The 21,746-nt window shown below is 34.8% G+C and overlaps 2 protein-coding genes across 4 annotated transcripts; one reads left to right on the top strand and one right to left on the bottom strand.

Annotated features, from left to right (window-relative positions):
• Window positions 1-952: 952 nt before the first annotated feature.
• Window positions 953-12,032, bottom strand: LOC109034323 (cytochrome b5). Of its 2 annotated transcripts, none has more exons than XM_019047401.2 (4): window positions 11,551-12,032; window positions 10,694-10,822; window positions 9,962-10,035; window positions 953-4,545 (listed from the first exon to the last, which is right to left on the bottom strand). In XM_019047401.2, the coding sequence occupies exons 1-4, from the start codon at window positions 11,665-11,667 to the stop codon at window positions 4,473-4,475; spliced, it is 393 nt and encodes a 130-aa protein (XP_018902946.1). In that variant the 5' UTR covers window positions 11,668-12,032; the 3' UTR covers window positions 953-4,472. The 2 variants fall into 2 exon arrangements, with proteins under 2 accessions (XP_018902946.1, XP_018902945.1); XM_019047400.2 differs by having other exon boundaries at window positions 953-4,341.
• Window positions 12,033-12,152: 120 nt separating this feature from the next.
• On the top strand, window positions 12,153-21,368 carry Mocs1 (Molybdenum cofactor synthesis 1). 2 transcript variants are annotated; one of them, XM_019047394.2, is made up of 8 exons: window positions 12,153-12,378; window positions 13,436-13,559; window positions 14,293-14,460; window positions 15,025-15,251; window positions 16,286-16,510; window positions 17,151-17,296; window positions 17,716-17,801; window positions 18,679-21,368. In XM_019047394.2, exons 1-8 carry the CDS (start codon window positions 12,235-12,237, stop codon window positions 19,494-19,496), a joined length of 1,938 nt encoding a protein of 645 aa, XP_018902939.2. In that variant the 5' UTR covers window positions 12,153-12,234; the 3' UTR covers window positions 19,497-21,368. The 2 variants fall into 2 exon arrangements, with proteins under 2 accessions (XP_018902939.2, XP_018902942.1); XM_019047397.2 differs by having other exon boundaries at window positions 18,596-18,841.
• Window positions 21,369-21,746: the final 378 nt, after the last annotated feature.

Raw genomic sequence — 21,746 nt, 5'->3', positions numbered from 1 at the left:
CACTCCGTACTTTTTGAAAATGGATCTGAAAGAAAAATGGAAGCCACTAATCCATTAAAAGTTCTTTGTCAATATTATTATGATTTTTAGAGATTTTTCTTCTTTCAATTCTTAAAATTCAAATAAATTCATTTTATAAGGAAATTGATTCGTAGGAAAAACAATTGCTTTATTAATTATGGAGGAAAAAGCAAATTAATTTTTGCTCAAGATTTACCAGGCAGCTTTTCCCTTTACTTATGCTAGATCATGTGACCTCCCACTGGAAAAAAAGACCTGAATCCAAACAGAAAGCGTCAATAAACCGATTGGGTGAAAAATATGCATTTTGATATTTTGACCGAAAATTCTTACTAGCGCACTGACACATAAATTGAGGGCAGTTAAGTCCTGTTCTGGGCCAATCAAGGACACTAAAATTGTATTATTATCTAGCAATTTGGTTCCTCGAAGAAGACAATTCAAAACCTTAGACGGAAGTTTCCTGTGTCTACAATTAGAACTGCAAACTTCTAACCGCTATTACTTGGTTTGGTTTTAACATTTCTCTGTGTTTTTGGTGCCAAAATGTTCATGAAACATTCTACTGTGTTCTGGTGTCAGTAACTCAGTTCTAAGTTTTTGTGGATTCAGGTTCCATCTCCTATGAACAGACACCTATTCCCGGTGAATCTGCAGAAATGCGCATCTCTGTTTGCACCAATGCAGGCTTCCTGTAAGACTTCCTTATAGAAAACTACTGAACATCATTTCTTGAAAGCTACAGCGAGTTTTCCTCGCTATGTGAAGAATATTTTGTGAAAATTCCGAATCATAATGTTGGTTTGGTCTTATATTAAAAATCAAATAAAAAAGGAGCGGAGATTTGAACCACTGCAACCGAGATACGCATTTTTGAAGTTTCATGTTCAAAGCCTGTGTAAAGATTTGAAGAGAATGAATACGAAACAAATCATCAATAATCAAGTTTATTAGTCATGATGTTTAACTTAATAACAAAAAAGTTCCTCTCAACAGACTAAAATCCTTCTCAAACACTTTTGTTCACATGCTTATGAAAGTAATTCGCCCTATATAAAAGTGAAAATACTTCATGATTTGATGACTACGGATAAAATTAATCTAAAGACAAAATTTGTTCGGTAGAATCCGATGATAAAAAAGTAAAAAAAAATCCCATATCCAGTACCCAATAAAATTGCTTTTTCGAGTCCCTAACCAAATATATCATAAGTATACACGATTTTTTCTCTAATTTAAATTCACTTTGGATCACACAAAAAATTCAACTCCAAAGCATAGAGCAGTACCAAAGTGTTAAAATTTCAGATGTTTGTTTCAATTATGTGTATTTGTACATTATATGAATAGGTAATCCTACAGAAACTATCCATTTTGGCTAATCAATAACTGTAAAATTAAAAATTACGTTCCTTCATTCACCGTGTATTTCTACTTCAAATTAGGTGATTCATGCATAAAAAGGTAAAACTTTACTTCATTTTTTTTCCTAAGAAGGAAATCTCATGCAATGGATTAGCGTCCGAAACGAACCCTAACAAACAAAGCAGAGACGTTTCTCAACGATGAAGCTACCTTAACTCATGTTGGTATCTGTGTAAAAAACACTCAGGGTACCGTTCAAAATCATTCCCACTGTAAGAACAAAAAGTGATGGTTGCATGACACTAAAAATAAGATTCTGTGAAGGAAACCAGTTATTTCTTATTTTATTGAGAACAAAGAACAAAAAATCACTAGGACAGTTTCTGAAGAACCATCCAAACTTAAAGACAAAAAGTAGATGCGTTAAAATTTCCATTTTGATTTTATATTCCTTCAAACAAAATGTAATTACTGAAATATAGTATAACTTGATCGTTAATATAGGTATTTTCCATGGGGATTAAATTAAGACTACCTAATATAGAATAGTAGGATGGATAAAATTTTCCATCATAAAATGGGTTGACAATCAGCGATTTTGAAATCAAACTAGCAATAATGCAGGGCACAGAGAGGAGTTTGGAGTTGGGAACATCGAAACACTCCGCTTGTTGTGACAAGTTCAACAGTGACACTTTAAAAGGTTTAAAAACCCACTAAAGAACATGCCATGGAAAGTGACAGTTGAGCGCCAAGTCTGGTAAGTGGTTCTGTACATTGTTTGAGGGCTGATTTGTTGCAGCAAATCAGGGTCGTTTAAATGAGCTGATGTGCCTGCATTACAACCTTTAAACAATATCCTGAGCCAGTCACTAACTCCCCCCTCATTCGCCACTTTTTCTGCCATGGAGTACAAACATTCATACTGATAAATGGTGTCGCTGAAAAAAGTAGTTTAACGAAAGTGCGAAGTGAGGAAGTAGAAATGTACTTTGAAGGCTTTCTTTGCACCATCCCAATCTATGCAAACTGCAGCGATAGGGTGAGTTCCAATGTGCCTTGTCAAATCAAGGATATCATTCTCTAAGAAATTCTAGATCTTGGTATGAATACTTGGACAATGAAGGCTCTGTTAGCTTTTCCAGTCTTAGCAAACAGTTCTAGGTAAAGGTTCAGTCAAAGAAGTTGAATTAAGAAGGATCAGCGATTGCATGGCCTTGTAACTCAGTAGGAAGCATTCCTCCTATCGCTTTGATTGTTCTGATAGTCATTGGTAATTAATCAACAAAGAAACCATCATTTATGAAATGTATTTAGAAACGTGAAACATGAACAAAAATACATGATCAGTTGCGCTGACGATACCGGAGAGAGACCGCGAAACGCGTCCGCTTATCAAATTCTACACGTAAGTGAGTAAAAATAAGTTTTTCTCAAAACATGAAACTGGTAGACTCTGCTGATAATCTAGGGTAAATCAAATACATCTCGTCTTCAGAAAGTCAAATGTTTCGTGAAAATAGTAATAACGGATAGCTAACAGAGAGTACGCTGAGCGTCAACGCAGGGTGTATAGTGAACAACTGTCATCTTTTAGAAGTCTACTTTCCAGAGAACAGAAATTGAACTGGCAAACTTTTGTTGATAAAAATTTTGAACAATTAATGTCAAAATAGAAATGCATCCAAAACAAAACAGATGAGAGAGAAAAAATGCATTAAACTTTCTAGAGGGCATCAGTGCTTACGTGTACAGAGAAGACAAAACCCACACACACACACACCCTCCCCAACACACACAAGAAAAAAATGTTATTACTTTCAGAGTCTATGTTTTCGAGAAGAAATATACCATTTTTTAAACTTTGCTTTCCATAATCAACTTATATTTAAGATCAGTTTGGTCAATGAATAGATGGACAATTTTTTACAACAAAAATTTCATACTTGTATCATAAATATTTGATTAAGATATTTGTCTTTTTTACTAAACTTGAGGGTTTTGAACAGGTACCTAATAAATTCCTATTCAGTTTTGTGCAGCTCACTTCTGCCTTATGCGGTGCAATTATTTCAATAAATGGAGAATACATAAAAATGCAGAATCTTTCCGTAGTAGACACTAGTCCAAGTTTACTAATCAGTCTTAAAACACGAAAGAGTCAAAGAAATGAATATGCAATTTAATCATAATGAAATGCGAACACCAAAAAAAGAGACATCATTGGAAGTAAAATAAAATTCACTTGGTCTTTTGCAAGCTATTATTACATGAGGCACCCTGGGTGTAGTTCTCCTCACTAGATTGAAACAGCACTTTAAGTAATTCTTTATTATACATTTGCGCATTAATACTTGGTGGAGCAAATCTTCTTTGGAACTGAACATAAGTTAAATTGAATGAAGGCAAATAAGAGGTCTTTCAGAATAAGATCAGACTTGAAAACCCAAATCTTTGATGGATCCATACACTGAGGGCATGCAAATATGTGAACAGCACAATTAAGATATCTTCAAGATATATTTATGAGGTAGCAATAATTAGATACATTCTCAGAATGACCATCAAATGTTATGTTTAAAGCCTGAATAGGACAACTTTAACGTAGGTTAAAATTATGATTGCTTACAGATTTACAAGACAAACCATGAGAGCTGCTATGAAAATATTTTTGGAGAAAGAATGAATAAATAACTTAAAAAAGAGAAAAAAAAAGAAAAAAAGAAAAGAAACTCTCTTTGACATTGCCCTTTGAGCCATTTTATTTTAAAGAAATAGATAAAATAAATAATAAAAACAGCTAACAAATTACAGTACAAGATAACAAGAGTAAATAATGAACTTAATTGTACATAAAAAAGATATGTGCAAAGCTACTGCTTCAGTAAATAAGACTTTAAAATGAATGTTCCAACTAGACCAAGAATAATTGGAATGATCCAAGATTTCCATGAACTGTAACAGATAAAATTCAAAAACATAGATTATATTTAACTCATCTCTTAACGAGGGGACTCTGTATAGAATGTAGGTACGATAGAAAAATTAAAGATGTAAAAGATAACAAGCATGAAAACCATAACAGCTTAGAAGTAGGATTTGAAGATGTAAGTTCCTATTAGACCGACAACGACAGGAATGACCCAAGATTTCCATGAGCTGAAACAAAAATTACAATTGATAAAATGATAGGATAGGAAAATAGAGATAATAGAAAAAAGAAAAAAGTAAATTAAAAAAAATATAAAGGTTAAAAAATGATGATTCCTGGTGTCAACTCTCCGGAGATGAATCCTGGCATTATTTTCAGTCATATCTCACTCATATCCATTCATTAAAGTCTTTGAGTTTCATTTGCTTTATTTTCTAACAAGAAGCTTTCAAAATATTCCCTCGATTAGGGCCCATTCAAAAATTGTACAACAATGGATTTAAGGATTTCAGACCACCTCCCCAACCAGGTCACATACTTCTCATAGCGAAGTCCCCCCCCCTCCTATCCCTTCATTCCTCCAAAAACTGATGACACATTATCTTGGATTCCTCTCTTCTTTTCGTACAGAATTGCAATTTTTCATTCTTCAAAAATCAGCCCTTAGCACTGATTGTAACGTGACATCGAGCAGTGTCAGATCCTCTCCCCTGATTTTATTGGAACATGGAACAGTCCCCTATCTCCTCTCAGGTTGCAACATAATTTATGAATGGCTTCCTCAATTAAACGAGAAAAATATTTGCTGATAGAATTTCTTCCTCCAGATCCAGGTGGCTAAGAATATACGCAGCACTTGAAAAAATTGACAAACTGACGCGAAAATAATGAGGTGATGATAAGCTTTTAAAAATTATGTAACGCAGGTAAATGGAACAATTCTATGCATTCACTTATCTTGACTTGAAGTAATATTGAGACGACTGGCCCCTTTCCAACTTTGAATGTTATGGAGAGATAAAAATGGAAGCAAAGTTTGTGACATTCTTCTCTCTAATTATTCATTCTCATGGACGGAAGAGTGTTTGATAAAATCGAATTGCTGAATTTTCCTTGTTAGGAAACAAGGTATTGATTAAGAGAAAATTATTATAGAATTAGACTCATGTAGGGCTATAATCATCAGCTACTATATGAAAGGGGGAAGGGAGGATCAAATTCAATAATCTTTATCTTTCATCATCAAATGCCTCATTCTGTTGATCAAGAAGTAAGTTTGAAAGAGATTACATACAGCCTAGGCGGACAGCAGAATAGGCTAAGTGTTATCTTTTATTACAAAAATAACATATCTGCCACAATTTTCATATGGAGATAGATACTTTTACAGTTATGTTGGTGTTCATCCATTCCCTTTTGCTTCACCCGGTCTAACTGGTACTGAAGGAACCGTCTATTTAATTACTGGAGCAGATTAGTGGAGTTAAGTAGAAGGTAAATAAAGGTGAAGGAAGCAAAATAGTGAGTGAATGAGTAAAGATAAAAATGAAAAAGAAAGAGAAAAGAAAAAGTTTCTTTGTGAGGATTAAACATGTAGGTCGACATTGTACACAATAACTTCCCTCTTTTCAACATCAAAGGAGGGAGGATTCCTCTCTTGAGTAAAGAAAGAACTCGCAATATTCAGGTAGAAGTAGAGTGTTACTTAGTTTTCTAGTAAAAAAAATAGAGCATCCAAGGAATCTAGCCACTGTCTGATTCTGGTTAATTTTGTTCGCATTTTAAAAAGGACAAATAGGGTATTCATTTAAAAATTCAAAAAAATTACTTAGTTCACTTCATGAAATATTTCACTGAAAGAAGAACAAGAAGAAGAAGAAGAAGAAGAAGAAGAAGAAGAGGAAGAGGAAGAAGAAGAAGAAGAAGAAGAAGAAGAAGAGGAAAAAGAAGAGGAGCCGACCTGAGATAAGAAGCTTCAAAAGAAGATGATTTTTTTTTTTTTGTTGGAGATGAAAATATTTAAAGTTTTCATATAATTAGACTCGGTGACATCCGATAGTAGTCCTCTGTGCTGTTGAGTTTTACGAGTTAATCTAAAATTCAAAGAATGTAAGCCCCCCTCTCCCCTCTTCTGCCACCATAAAAGAGAAACAGGAACATTCTGAACTCATCGGCTTGGTATTGATTTAAAAAAAAAAAAAAAAAAAAAAAAAAAAAAAAAAAAAAAGTAGACCCAAATAAACGAAATCGGCATTATTAGTTGAGAGGTGCATGGAATTAAGGAAGTAATCAAGAGGCTGATTATATAATAGCAAGGTAATGAAAAGATTGCAAATACACAGGGTTGCCTCATTTCAGTAGCTTAGTTTGGCTGGACTACAGAGTTGGGTTGAGATTCATGGTCGAAATACATTTTCGAGCTTTGAGGAGCACAATGAAGCTTGCTGTTAAGATCAGGTAACTTGCAAAGCATTAATCCTTGTAATGAGATTGGCTAAGGCGTGGGGGATGGGTGCAGCAAGGAATAAAAAAAAGTTCTGTTGTGCCATCAAGCAGAGACATTCTATTATGAGTGGCAACCCTGTGGAAAAATCATGACTATAATAACCAGTCCAGTCAAGGTCAGCAATTTAATGAGTGACCAAATATCCTGAACAGATGAGCAGCTCACTAACAGAGGATAAGACATCCATAAAACAATTTTGCAATAAGTCAGGATAGGTACAGTAATTTAAAAAAAAAAAAAAAAAAAAAACATAGAAAGAGATTTTATGCTTTACGATGATTAGTCATCTTCTGACCACTTGAAAGAACCAGAATATAACTGCATTCAGTGCTAGGTAGCATGTTATACCTGATAATTTTCTCCCCTTTCTTGGCGAATACAGTCAAAATTTTGATCCTATAAAATTGTACCTACTCAATGAAGAAGTATTCAGAAGTGCCTACTGATGATTTATTTCTGACTTAAAACGTTTGGAGGTGAATCTTCAATTTGGCCCATAAAAATGTAAGATGCCTATAAAGATAAGGAGCTTCCAACCAAAAGACTGAGAAAATACTTTTTTTTTTCTTCAGACTTAAGTCAATTGTTCCTTTTTGTCTCAAGGTAAAGTTTCCAATCTACTTCACAATGGTCAATTACTGGATGTACTTCAAGTTACACTATCTCAGCATTGTTGCCAGGTTGAGTCTTTTCAAATAAAACTTCTCAATAGAGAATGCATAAATAAAGCAAATAATTAGGTATAACAGTGGAAATGTTGCAATATTATTGAGAGATACTATGCTGCAACCTAGAAGTGCAATATATAGGGTGATCCAAAAGTTCCGCAACACTGTTAGGAACCTTGAGAATTTTGCCCTTTTTCTGAGAGGTCCACCTAAAATTTTGGGGGACCCGGAAAGTCATTTCCATTGACCTAGAAGTACTCAAAAAATTTCAAGTCTCTACCTCAATTTATTTAAAAGTTACAAAGGTGATGCTTGGTGCTGGTGGTGCGGGGCTTTCGGATTACCCTGTATATTACCGAGCCCACAAAGCTTGTGTAGTCACCTAGTATGAGTGAAGACAGAGCATAACATTCTTAAGAATTAGACACATAAAAACAGCATGGCAAGTATGCCCAGGAAAATGAAGGCCAAGGAGGGCCATGTTGACATGTGTTGTTGGTGGCAATTGGAATGGAACGAGGGAAAAAGTCTAAAAGTTCTACATAAAAAAATAAGAGAAAACAGGTTTTCCCAAACACTCAGTGAGTTTCAGGAACATGAATGCTTAACATACTGAGAGGAAAAAAATAAGTGAATCTGTGATTGATTAATTCATATTGGTGAACAGTGCATAATTTGATTGAAGCAATCTTGAGGGGAGAAACTCGAAGAGGTTATGCCATGCATATTTCATAATTGGTTGGCCCCACATGCACTCATTAAAATTCAGGAGCAGGCAGATAATTACAGCTCTCGAATAACGACACAGGAAGAAGTTATTCACTTCTGATTCTGAGGACTTAACCTCACTTTTTTGCAACTGCCTCTTTATCAAATATTAAGAGTGAACTTGGCAAAGCTACACTTCATTATGCTGATTTGATTCCATCATGTAATAACATCTTGCCAATTTAAATATATTCCCACACTGACACATCAATTTTTTAACTGGGAAGTTCCAGTTTATTGGAATAGATATATACTGGGCTTTAGAACATGCAGGAAATTCATGCTGGGTTCAGAGAATGATTTGGTGATTTTCTTGATGACTTGGCAGAAATCAAAGAAACAATTTTGCTAGTGGGGTGGTTCCACAGTTGTAAATTGGACAGAGGGACAACTTTCATGGGGAAAAAAATGAGGTCATAAGGAGAAGGTGAACGAGGAGAAAAATAATAGCTTGTCAGCCATCTCAAATGTTTTGTAATTTTTTAAATGAATTTTCCAGAAAAGTCATCCTTTTAGCACGGCATTTCGAGTAGGTACGCTGTAGAAAGAACAAACTTTTTTCTTCATAAAATTTTCAGTGACGGTTTGGGTATTTATCATTTAGAAAACCTAACAGAAAGAAAATAAGGACACAGCCACAGATACATGTTTTTTTCCTCTTTGAGACAACTTAATTTGTGCATGATAGAAAATAAAATTCTGGGGAGATATAAAATATTTGAAGAATATAGTAGAAAATTTGTGATTTTGAAATTATCGAAGGGCTTTTAGGAGACTAAAAGATAGGTACCATTAACACTACTTCATTTAGGACTGACAAAATGGCTAACTTGTCACCTTCTGGTCAAAGTATCACAAGCGTAATTCATGTTTAGAAGGTAAGTTGCCAGCCAGTTCTTCATTGTTTTGATTTTCTCTTTAAAATTTTTGCACCAACTTTTAGGCATAATTCAAGAATTAATCTTGATGACAAAAGAAATATTCAGTAAAATTTTCAAGTGATTCTGTTCATTAGTTTTCCCGTAAGAATAGGATAAATTTGAGGATTTTCTGAACATTGCCTCAACAAAAGTAGCCCATGCGACACTTCGGCCAGAGGCTGACAGTCTTGACGATTAATTCTATATTGAGTGAGAGAAGTATTACTTCTCACAGACTTTTCAAATGGCCATTACAACCAATAAGTTAAACACAAGGAATTACTGACTGTTCATAGATTTTCCATGTTCATTCAGTGCTTCTCAAATAAGTATGAAATTTCCTCTTTCTTTCAAACATTGTGTACCTGCAGCCTTGCTAAATATTTATTTTAAAGTCAATTGGATACTGCACAAAAAATCGTTGCTAATAAACGCTGAGTATTCCCTCCATTCCAGTTGTTGTTTCAATAGTTTTTTTCAGCTTACCCTGGAAGAGCAAATGAGCACCGATTTTGCCCCCAATTCTATTCTTTCACAAAAGTATCCGGTGGAATCACTGCGAGGTCAAGTTTGCTTAGTTTAGTTCAAGAGTAAATGCAGTGTTTCCAACCAGTCTTATTTTTGGTTTTTCTTAGCCTTGCACAAGAGATACCATGTTTGAAAGATTCAATAGAGAGTCACATAATTTTGCAAGGGAAATTGATTAAATGTTAGTCAAATTTCACATTGATGATAGGAAAATGCAAAGTAAAAGGAAAAAATTAGGAGAACGAATCTTTACCTAGAGTTGTCACTGTTGCTAGATGAGTCAGCAACTCTACTTTTTTCTTCTTTCTCTAGAGCTTTCCTGTCACTCTGAAATAGCAAAGAGAAAAATAGTTAGATAGTTGTCAATTATTTGCCTTTGACTCGAGCCAAACTTCAAAAAAAAAAATTTAAATTGCACCTAGAATAATATTTTTCACTTAAGGAGAAATGAAAATTTACTTCCGACCAGAACTAGCATATCGAAAACGAACTCTGGAAGGAGCCTTCATACCTCATTTTGCGGTGTTATATAAGTAAACTTGCTGTTTTCCTTTTTAGTAATTGAAAAATTAATCAACGTAACTTTTTGGACAATCCCATGAATTTTTTTTCTCTGTCTCCAGAAAAGGTGTACTTAATCCTTCCTTGCTAAAGTAAAAAAGATCGAGAAATGATTTATAATAAGTATCTTGATAGTTCTGTCAACAAGAATGACATCCCACGTACATTAATTAAACAAACGCAACAGTTGGATTAAATTATCCCACCTGTGAGTGTCAGCTTACCAAATAAAATCAAAAGAAGAGTGATAATATAATTCTGGCATCAATCCATCTCCAAGATTGCGCATATTTAGTAATTAAGGTAATTGATATTAGGTAAATACTACAAATTGATACCAATATATTTGACTTGGCAGAAGATGTAGAGTCAGCTCAAAGGAAGATGTGAGTAAGAAGTTAAAATACAAAAAGATTATGCGAACCTCTGCAAGCTCTCCAATTTTGTACTTCGCCATCATTTCACGGGCGTCAGTTGAATGTCCAACATCTTCAAAATTCTCAGTGGCATCTTTACCAGCATGCTCAAGGAGCACTTCTTCACCTCCAGGATGCTGAAATAGAATTGGATTGATGAAATATTATGAAGGTTCAGACATTTTAATTACAACGTTATACAAATTTTAAAGATAGTCAGTCGGTGATAAGTTCTAAGATTGGAAAGGGTTGATTCTGTTGACATGTGTTCTCCTGAAGAAATTCATATGGAACCACAAACTCATTTAATTCACTTGTAGTAAGTATCCCTAGAGAAGTTGGGGCCACTAAGTACTGTCCCTCAGGCAATTACTTAGTGGCTAGAAAGATCCTTTTCAAAAGTTGCTGGTAAATTATGTGGTGTTAAGTAAAGGGTTGATGGGATTATTAAAGGAAGGTATGATTGCAGGATTGGAGAGCTGACTACTTGAATTTTAACAAGAAAAGATGCAATTCTGAAAGAATAATCGGAGCCAAGAGTTGAAGAAGAGAAAGCTGAACCTTTCATGTTTTAACTACGGCTAGTTCAACTTTTAACCCTGTTTCATGGAAATAGGCAACGTATCAGGCAAAAGTAAGCAAAAAAATAGGGATTTGATATCACCGCGCGGGGTCATAGTATTATGATTGGGACTGTAACTCATCACAAAAAATCTTCGGTAAAAAGGAATGAAAGTCCTCATCCATGAGTAGGAGCTCTCGCGATGAACTCTAAAGTTTTCGTATAATGTCCGACAAAAATAGAAGCAACTGCAATCATCTCCCGACAAGCCTATCTAAAACTAATAAATAGTTATTTTCTTACCTCATTCAAAAATTCAGCCACATCATAGACACCATTGTGGATGACAAGAAGGTTCCTCTTGTTGTCAGTAAGTTGCTTGATTTCTTCAAAGGTGAATACAACAGCTTCTTCGGCCATTATTCGAAAGAGGATGCAAGAAACTTTGGAAAATAAAATAGGAAACTATATTGCAGACAACGCAAGAGAGGCGACTTGCGGCACAGAAAGGTTAAAGTTTAGATTGGTTGATCAGCACAGGCTCAGGCTCAGATCACACGCAGTAAATGTACGTGATACTAATTGTTGCAAGTTTGCACACACACCACGATTATGATAAATCAGAGATACGATTCTCAGAGTCCTTAGGAAAATCAAACAGTGGAGGGTATCCAATGGAAAGTAAAATATCTAGAGATATTGTGGGGAAATCAGGAAATCAGAAATACTTTTCAAGGAAGTGAGGTGGAAAACGAAACGACGGAGTAAGTATGATAATAGATAAAGATGGGAGTAAAGCCAAAGCCTAGCTTGCGATAGATGACGTCACATGGAAGTTCTGAACTTCTGACGTCAAACCTGTTGACAGTGATAAGTTGTTATCATCATTGATATCTTTGTTTACCACCACGTTTTATTACAGGAAAGATAGCGCAGATCGGTACTTTATAATCATCTTTATAATATCTAATTATAACTGATAGCATCATGCTGTCTCAGGTACCATGTGCTCTTATTGAAAGTAAAATGGCACGAGCTTTTGTTCAGAAATCTCAGTTTAAAACTTTATTATTAAGTTTCTTTAGCAACAACCATTGTCGCTGTATTGTAACTGCCCCTACACCAATTCAGGTAAATAGTGCAGATATTTTCCGTTGGAACTTCATCTCAGAAGATTACTCATGATATTTGTAGTGTAAACAAATCCTTATATGCCAATACTATGAAACGTTCATATTTACAGTAAAAATCAATCATTCATTCGCACATTGTGCGGAATGCACAAATTGTTCAATAGGTTGACAAATGTTTGTCTTGCCACCAGAGGAAGGATCAACTATTTTTGTCAAAGGGCGGTTATTTACAGTGCAAGGTAAAATCCAAAAATTACGTTACATTTAGATACCGAGAGACGGAGATCTTAGTCAGCACCTTCGGGACATGGGATGTTGAGCAGACGGTTACATAACCACCCTGAGTGGTGTAGGTATTGCTGGTTCTATATGCGTTTTTACCCATTGTCTCCCATAGGTAGAAAAAGTCAATGGTGCATGGAGAAAAAAAGGTCTCAACAGAAAAAAGGCTAGTTACCTCCGTTTATCGGAAATATAAAATTGAGACACCAAGCTATAATTATTTAAAGTTAAGCCCAAGATTAATGGAAATCAATAAATTGCCTAATTGTTAATTTAAATCTAGATTGTATAACTCTATCATAGTGTTATGAAACCAAATTGAGTCAGGTACCTACTCTAATCTATGGAAGTGAAAACATTTGAACATCGAAAATTCATCATTGAACTTTTTGTTCCAAGAACGAAGTATCCGAAAGTTGTTCTTCCCTTGTAGGGGCCCTCAGCCGAGAAAAACCAAGTCCCACCTAGCCGAAAACTGTAGTACCTAACCCTCTTCGATCAGAGTGGATCAAGGAGCAGGAAAAAAAATTTACCCCTCAAATACTCGTTGTCTATTGGTATTGTTGTTTTTTTTTTTAAAATAAATTCAAAAATACGAAAGAAAAAAAATAGTTCCTGATAGATCTTCACGGAAAGTAATCAATCTAAATCTAATCAGCAGATTTACTAATTCCTTGCATATTTGTGATGATTGATTTTTGACCAAGCACCCGTGGAATTTACTATATTTGCTCAAAATTTATCATACTATGCCTCGCTCTTTTTTATTTTAGGAATCCATAAAGTATAAAACATCTTCACACATCAAAGAGGCAAATCCCTCTCTCCTAACGGATTCGTTCGGCAGAAAACATACCTATTTAAGGATATCACTCACTGAAAAGTGTAATCTACGATGTAAGTATCAAACTTTTGTGCTACATATTTGGCTAAATCATTTTATTTAGAAGCACATGTGTGAATCCTAAACATTTTTTTTTCGCAGTTTACTTGTAGTTGTTTTATTCATCCACATAGAAAGCAAGCATCATTTTTCAAGGTCAAATTTCAAAGAATAAAATTTGCTGAATGGAAAGTTGGACAAAAAAAATTTGATATAATACCGTTGCTGTGTGATACCGTCGAATACCAGACATCAGCATCGGGATTTTTCTATCAGCTTCTGGTTTATAAAGATACAGCTTCACCTCATGTCGGGCTGAATATTCCGTTCCAACTTTCCATCTTATTGGCGTCGCGAACTTGGCAAAAGTTGGATAGGAAGTTGAAGATGACATCAGATTCAAATTTCTGTTCGACTTCCTATGGGGTTGCTGTGTGTTGTGTCAGTGTCACTTGATCCAAATTTTCATCCGACTACAGCAGAAGGAAAGGTGTAAAAAAAGTTTCACCGTCTGAATTGGGCTTTCAGGGTTTGTTACCTTACGATTATTACGATCCACTATGTAGAGTGCCTCATTCACTTTGTGCAATGAAACATTCCCCTGAAAGAAGTGGGTTTTGACCTGTCAAATTTTCCACTTTCATTAAAGTCTGTGGTAAGAAAATTCCTGTACAAAAAGTGTGTTCTCTTTTCTCATACATCCCAATTTATTTTTCCTTCCTGTTATCTTATTTTCTTCTATTCTAGGTCAATACTGCATGCCTGCCGAAGGAGTCAAATTGACAGAAAAATCCAGACTTTTAACATCCGATGAAATCATTAAACTGGCATCCCTTTTTGTACAGGAAGGTGTGACAAAAATTCGGTTGACTGGTGGAGAACCGACAGTTTGCAAAGATATCATCCATATAGTTGGTAAGACTTTTAAAAAGTTTAAAAGACCTACCTACTCAGCCTAGACAGGCAACCAGAGAGCTTTTTCTTTAAGGAATATCTTTTAGTGTTGGAAACCTCTTTGTAATTTCTCTACAGAGGGCAACTTTTTCAGTAAAAATGTTCATACTTGATACATTGTGCTCTTATCAAGCCTGTGGGTCTAGTATCGAAGTGTCTCGCTCAAATTTTCGAAAACAGCAATCAGAATACAAGTTTATATAGTTTTATCATTACCATGTTATATCATCAATTGAAATATTTTTTAATAGGAAATATTAGTACTTATAAACTGATGCTTCCCACCCATTTTGATGTATGAGTGATGTTGTTTGGGGTTTAAGAATACCAATTTAGCTTCCCAGTAATCTGTTACAGGCGAATAACTATTTACACTAAGAAATGAATGGCTTACAAAGAACTACCTCAGTCATCTACCTGTATTTTTAATAATTTCGTTAGATTGCATTGAGAAGCTTGAGAACGAACTGACTCTGAAGCTGGCCTTAATTTTCCCTCCATGTTTTCTTCTACAATTTTTTGCAGAATGTTTGCGCAAATTAAGTGGACTAAATAACTTAGGTATGACAACAAATGGACTTGCCCTCACCAAACTGTTACCTGCTCTTCAGAGAGCAGGCCTTGATTCTGTCAACATTAGTTTAGATACTCTGAAACCTGAAAAATTTGAGATCATGTCTCGAAGAAAAGGGTGGGGAAGAGTAGTAGCAGGAATTGATCTCGCTGTACAACTAGGCTTTCAACAACCCAAAGTAAGTCACCTAGACTCCACTAAGATGTAAACAATGTTCTTATTCCCGATTTTTTGGGACACCTTTAACTCAAATCTCTGTAAAATAACATAAATTTTCACTGTTATTTCCTCAGAGCTCAAATATTTTATGGTGTCTGAATAACACAGATGGTTTCCCACTCCAATTTCTAATGAATTTCATTGGGTCAAGTACCTGAAATGAAAATTTGGGTGCAACTTCGCAACGCAAATCATATAAGAAAAATAGAGACAGCCAAGACATGAAACCAAACTGTGTTCTTATCATTTAAAAATCTAGTTTTACTTCAAATGCAGTGCTGTATTACGAGAATAAACAGTAAATAAAAATTACCATAATCTATATTAAAGCACAATCTGATTTCCACGAGCGTTCTTAAGTGTACCGCTCTCGACCATCTTGAGTAAACTTATTTTATTTAGTTTCGCATCGCCCATACACCTTTGTTGGTGCTCTGAGTACATCTATGCTGTATCCTGCAGCCACTCTCATACCTACTTCAACTCAAAGTCAAAATCAAGAAGTATGTGTAGGAGTTTTTTTTTTTTTTTCATTCATTGGGACAAAACACTCCTGCCCCTTTCTCCTATTGGCATTTTAAAATATTCTAGTATGTGCTCTTGTTCCCAGAGTTCAACTTTCCTGGAGAACTTTGTCTCATTGGTCCATCATTGAAAGTCTGGAAAATTAACTTGTCTTATTTGTGACTGTCTGCGATAAAAGTTATCTCTAAAAAGAAAAATGATAAATTACTTAATCTGTTAAAGTTATTACATAAGGGGATGTTTGATAAAAATGTCGACGCATAAACTTCTCAGTAAATCAAAACAAATTGGAGATTGAGGTTTGCAAATTTATGCTTTGGTCATGGTTGCAGCGCATTTTCCAGGATATCACTGTCATGGAATTTTTCTGTGTTGACCAAGTTCCCTTTTTCTGTGATCAGTCACACATTATTTCATAATTTTCATTGGATAGACTTAACGCTCTCTTAAATTTTTTGTTTGCACCAGGTCAACTGCGTTGTCATGCGAGGCGTCAACGATGATGAAGTCATGGACTTTGTCGAGTTCACAAGAGACCGGCCTGTGGATGTCCGTTTCATCGAATACATGCCTTTCACTGGGAACAAATGGAATGATTCAAAACTAGTTACCTTCAAAGAGATGTTAACAGCTATTAAATCCAAGTATCCTTCTATGACACCTCTGGATAACCAAAAGCATGATACATCAAAGGTAATTAATTAACTTTCTTTCTCAAGAGGAGAAATGATCTCTCTGTCTAAATATCTTAGTTAGGAGTTACTTTCAATCATTTTCTTTGCACAAATCGTTTTCTATGTGAAATCTCGGTATGACAACATACATCATGATACTTGAATTCACGCCTGGTCTATTGGTCCATTCCTTTTAAATAAGGATTGTGTACTGAATCATATCCATAAGGATTGTGCTGATATTTAACCAATCGTTCTTATCACAGAGGGAAAAAGTTCAGTTGGGCACACTTATTCTTAAAATATAAGCTATAACAGTAGTCATGGCCAATCAAGAAGGCAACTATGGATGCACATTTAATTCTCCAAAATAACCGATCTCATCATCAATTTTTCAAAAATCAGATTTTTTGTTTTCAGACTCTGAGAGGTCATGAAAACTTCTCCGAGATTGAGTAAAACAACTGTGCTGTCATTTGAATATTTGGTTCCTCACAGAATTGAATGCTGTATGGCTAAGACACTATCTCTGTTAAAGCAACTCTTGCAATATATCCAACCAAAATTTCTCGAAAGTATTCTTTTGTCCTCCGGTTTCCAATATTTTTTTAAAGAACATACTTGGTTGCCTCTTGCCTCAATTGGTGTTGTTTTTTCAGGCTTATAAAATTCCTGGCTTCCAAGGTCAGATTGGGTTCATTACCTCCATGTCAAATCATTTTTGTGGAACCTGTAACCGCCTACGTTTGATGGCAGATGGGAGTCTGAAAGTTTGTCTTTTTGGAAATTCTGAAATTTCCTTGAGGTGAGAAAAGCCCTTTCCTTTTTTTCTCTTTTTTTTAAAGAAATACGTTATGAAATCGAAGGCTGACGATTTGAGGTTACATTTATTTTAGTTTTTCTATGAAATGAATCTTGTCTAGCACTAGCAGCTCAATTTTTTCAAAGATGAGGAATAATCCTTAGAGAGCCTCAATGTTTATCCAACTGCCATTTTTAACATTAGATATCTGAATTTCACTGTGAATGCTTACTTTTGAATGCTCATTCACTTGCAAAAATTACAAAGTCCTGAAAAAATTGTAGTCCTGATTCTAATCTCAGGAATTCAGATTCAGTCTTTATTGAAGACAATTACAATTTTTACGAAGTTACAAGCAACTGTCAAAATTTTTTCATCCTTTTTTTAAAAAAAAATTTCATAATTATCTCTCTGTACTTCAGGGACATGTTACGCAGTGGAATGAGTCAAGATGACATGTTGGCAATGATACAAGTAGCTGTTCGAAGGAAAAAACAGCAACATGCAGGTAAGGCAACTTCATATTCTGCTTCAGATATACTCCGGATTCTGTTCAAATCTGTCACTAATAGCATTTTTTTCCAATTTTGAGAACCAAAGAATAGGCCATCAGGCTTTTCATGAATTAAAGCCCCATGTGACTTGTTATGTCTACTAAAATTTTCAAAGAACTTATTCATACCATAACGTTTTTTAACATAAAGTTGAATGTAATATATTAACATTTGCAAGCAACACTAATCAAGCAGTTTAACAGATCTGTCTTTTGTGTTTCCATTTAACCAATGGCATTTGTAAATTAATCTTGTAAATAATTTTGCTTATGAGCTTAATTCAGAATTTGTTATGTGAATTATTTCATGTTTGAAATTTTGATGACCATACATTATAGTTTTATAAATCCAGATTTTTTTTATTCTGCAATGGAAACTTGAAATTTTGAATAAGCATCATTCACCCTGACATGCACTCGTCTCTTTATACAGATGGCAGATAATATTGGTGCGTCAAAAGGAAAAGCTTTATTTTCAGGCATTCTGGAAGGCTTAAGAAATGTTTTTGTCGAAATAAAAAATAATTTGAAAGTTCCTCAAAATCCTTGGTTAATTTTTTTTTTAATTAATAAAAATGCCTTACATGAGCCCTTGATGAATGATGGTGGCTTTGAAAATCTATCATGGACCACAGTATTTTTTCAGTTTTGTTGAATTGAGCTGAGCAGCACTTTTTTAAGCCTTACTCAAAAAAATTCACCCACTGTGTTGCATATAAACTTCATCTTCTTATTTTTTAATCGAGCAGGTATGAGCAATCTCGCGAAAATGCCAAACCGTCCCATGATTTTGATTGGTGGATGACAGAGCGTGCGTTGTTTTTCGTTCCAGATGGCTCAACAACCTTGTTAAAGCTCTTTGGTCAGGAATCAGTCCAACTGAGCCCTGAAAAAGCTCCTGTACAAATATGCGAATCTCCGAACAATTCACACGCACCATTCCTTGTACCTGATTCTACATCTTCAGTTCCTGTTTCACCGCAACTGAACATGGACAATCTGTGTTGCTTCTCTAGCAAAATTAATTTAGCTAGCTGCGTTAATTTGGAATACACTGACAGTCAAAGTAAGTTTAGTTTTCTAAGTCCTCAATGTACAATGTATCCGAGTAGAAAACAGAATTGGAGCCACTCTGCTGTACGATATTTTCACACTTCAAAAAGAATGAATGACAGGAACTTGACACACATAAAGGGGGATGGAAAATTCAAAATGGTGGATGTTAGCTCCAAAAGTATCACGAAACGTTGTGCCTCCGCACAGTGTATTGTTGTTATCGGAGCGCAACTGATGAGCCTCATCAGGGAAAACATGATCAAAAAAGGCGATGTTTTAACAGTCGCTCAGTTAGCAGGGATAATTGCAGCCAAAAAAGTCCCAGAACTAATACCTCTGTGTCACAATATCTGTTTGTCCAAAATTGACGTTAAAGCAGAATTGGATTTAGCTAGTCACTCTGTGATACTTACATCTAATGTTAGTTGTGAGGGGAAAACAGGGGTTGAAATAGAAGCCTTGACAGCAGTTACTATTGCAGGATTGACAGTGTATGACATGTGCAAAGCTGTGAGTAAGTCAATTGTTCTCAAAGACATCCGGCTTTTATCAAAAAGTGGGGGATCATCAGGAGATTTCTCTTCCTGCAGTTGAAACTATCAGTACAAAAACAGCCTCTTCTCTGTAAAAAAATTTATAGTATTGATAAAAGTGGCTTAGCAGCCAAGAGTCTAGGTAGAGGGAACTGTCTGATGTTTAAGAGTACCCTCTGTTGGGCTTTATGTCTCGATTTGGTTTAAAGTAAATATATCATTCAGAACCAACAAATAAACTTGTCAAATTCATTGAATTTGGCCATTTTTGCACTGACCAACTGAGAAGAGTAGACCCTTGACGGCAAAAGAGGAAAGGAAGTGTTTTTGTTTTTGCTGTTCCTTTCAATCTAAATCAAAGTCAAAGCATTGCAACTATCATAAAATCAGATGCGTATCTGTGATGGAACTATATTTTCCAACAAAATTGTCAGCAGTTGAATAAATTTGAATGTTGGATGCGAGAGAGATCGAATCAACCTTTTGGAATTCAATGAAAATACTTTCAGACCCCCAAAACCTCATCTTCGATGGTGTTTAAGAGGGATTCTCCCAATTCCTCGAGATGTTCAATCCTTTTGGACACCTCCTGTCTTGATACAGACAAACATTTCTCGGCACCATATGCGCTCATCTCTACCAATGATTTACACAAAAAAGTCAATATCACTAACAAATCAAGTTTTATCTTTTTTGAACTGACTGATATAATTCATTGATGAGGAGTTCCTCGTGTTCTCTCTCTTATCGATTTCATTTTTATTTAAATCCACACGGAAAAAGATGGACTGCTGATCTAACAATTCAATTGTTAAAAAAAGTGACTGCAATGTTTCAAATGTACATTTTACAAAAGTGGAAAGCTAATCTAACCCCCGAGATGGTTTAAGTAGCATTTATTTTGTTGTTAAAGTATCATTTTTTTGTTGTAAAATGTACATTGAAACATTGCAATCACTTTTTCTAACTATTGAATTGTTAAATCAGCAATTTAATTTTTTTCTGTGCATTTTTGTTTTGGGAGGTTTGGACTTTATGTGTAAAATTCATGATGTTATATATATGTATTGAGTTGTTCCCTTTTTGTGCAGAATGATTATTTGCTGTTTTCACCACACCCCCCCCCCTTCCCACAAATGTATTAATTAAAGATCAAAGGTTCATAATAGTCTTACATGCACCAGAGATATTTATGTAAAGACAAAGCAATACGTCAGAGAATGGTTGGTCTCATTTCAATTCTCCTGACCATGTTCCATGGAGTTGTTATGCTCCATCGGTAAATGTTGGACATATCAAGACTTACTTATTCGTAACATTAAATGGCTGCAACCTGATCTGATCATCAAACAAAAATTGTATCTAAACTTGACTTTTGACGGTTACGCCCTTCTTCAAAGAAGTCATTTCATCGATTAGTTATCAACGCCAAGGGTCAGATGCATGGGTTTTTTGTTCATCCCATTAATTGTTAATGTTTCGTTCTATGAAAGAATTGTTATTATCCAGAAACATCTTGCGTATTTTATATCAGAGCTCAGCTTTGTCTCGTTATGTTAAGATTTTTTTCGATTTTATGTATCTGTTAAAATGATAGTTGAGGAAATATGAGTTGGGTGCTGAATTAATTCAATTTGTGCAATTTATTATTCCTGAGGTGGCCTTTACTTATTCTTACCTCTAAGTATTATTGTAATTTTTTTACCTTATATTTTGAATTTTTGTAAATTCATACTGAGATGAGAAGGATGCAATTCAAACACCCTTTCTTCATGATTATTGCAATTGAATCAAATGAGCTTTTAGATCAAACCTAAACCCTCAGTTTATGTGCATTAAGTTTTACATTTTTTATTTTTGTATACCTGTTCAAGTTGCTTTTTTAATTGTTTACATAAAAAAACCCCCATTAAATTGAGACATTGTTTGTCTACATTTGGTGTATTTATTACGTCTGTGATCATTCTACCTCCTTATTTGTTGCTGTAACAGATAAATTCAAGCATTCCAAGACAGCGTTATGCCATTCTGCCAAAATAAAACACCCTTGCATTTGAATACTTTAATGGCATGAACCAGAATCAACCTAATCACTCTTGTAGCACAGAATGCTATGTAACTTCATGATGATATTATTGCTACTACATTGGAGTGTTGCGTATTTTGTCTATCTAGGTACTGATCGTAATCTCTTCATGACTTCTATCGCAATGAAATTGAAATGTGTTTCAATTTTGTTTAAATTGCACAAAAACTATCTTTATAATAAAAGAATCTAATTTTATTAATCGCATAAAGTCAGAATTTCTTG

This window comes from Bemisia tabaci, chromosome 4, assembly GCF_918797505.1.
Source record: "Bemisia tabaci chromosome 4, PGI_BMITA_v3".
In the NCBI taxonomy this organism is placed as follows: domain Eukaryota; kingdom Metazoa; phylum Arthropoda; class Insecta; order Hemiptera; family Aleyrodidae; genus Bemisia; species Bemisia tabaci.
Note: the sequence above shows the minus strand (reverse complement) of the source record. Positions and strands in the feature narration are given on the sequence as shown.

Coding starts and splice junctions, on each gene's coding strand:
- Mocs1 (XM_019047394.2), top strand. CDS start 12,235: ATGCTGTCTCAGGTACCATGTGCTCTTATTGAAAGTAAAATGGCACGA. Junction 13,560..14,292: donor TGAAAAGTGTAATCTACGAT/GTAAGTATCAAA, acceptor CTTCTATTCTAG/GTCAATACTGCATGCCTGCC. Junction 15,252..16,285: donor TAGGCTTTCAACAACCCAAA/GTAAGTCACCTA, acceptor TGTTTGCACCAG/GTCAACTGCGTTGTCATGCG.
- LOC109034323 (XM_019047400.2), bottom strand. CDS start 11,667: ATGGCCGAAGAAGCTGTTGTATTCACCTTTGAAGAAATCAAGCAACTT. Junction 10,823..11,550: donor TGGCTGAATTTTTGAATGAG/GTAAGAAAATAA, acceptor ATTCTATTTCAG/CATCCTGGAGGTGAAGAAGT. Junction 10,036..10,693: donor AAATTGGAGAGCTTGCAGAG/GTTCGCATAATC, acceptor TTGCTATTTCAG/AGTGACAGGAAAGCTCTAGA.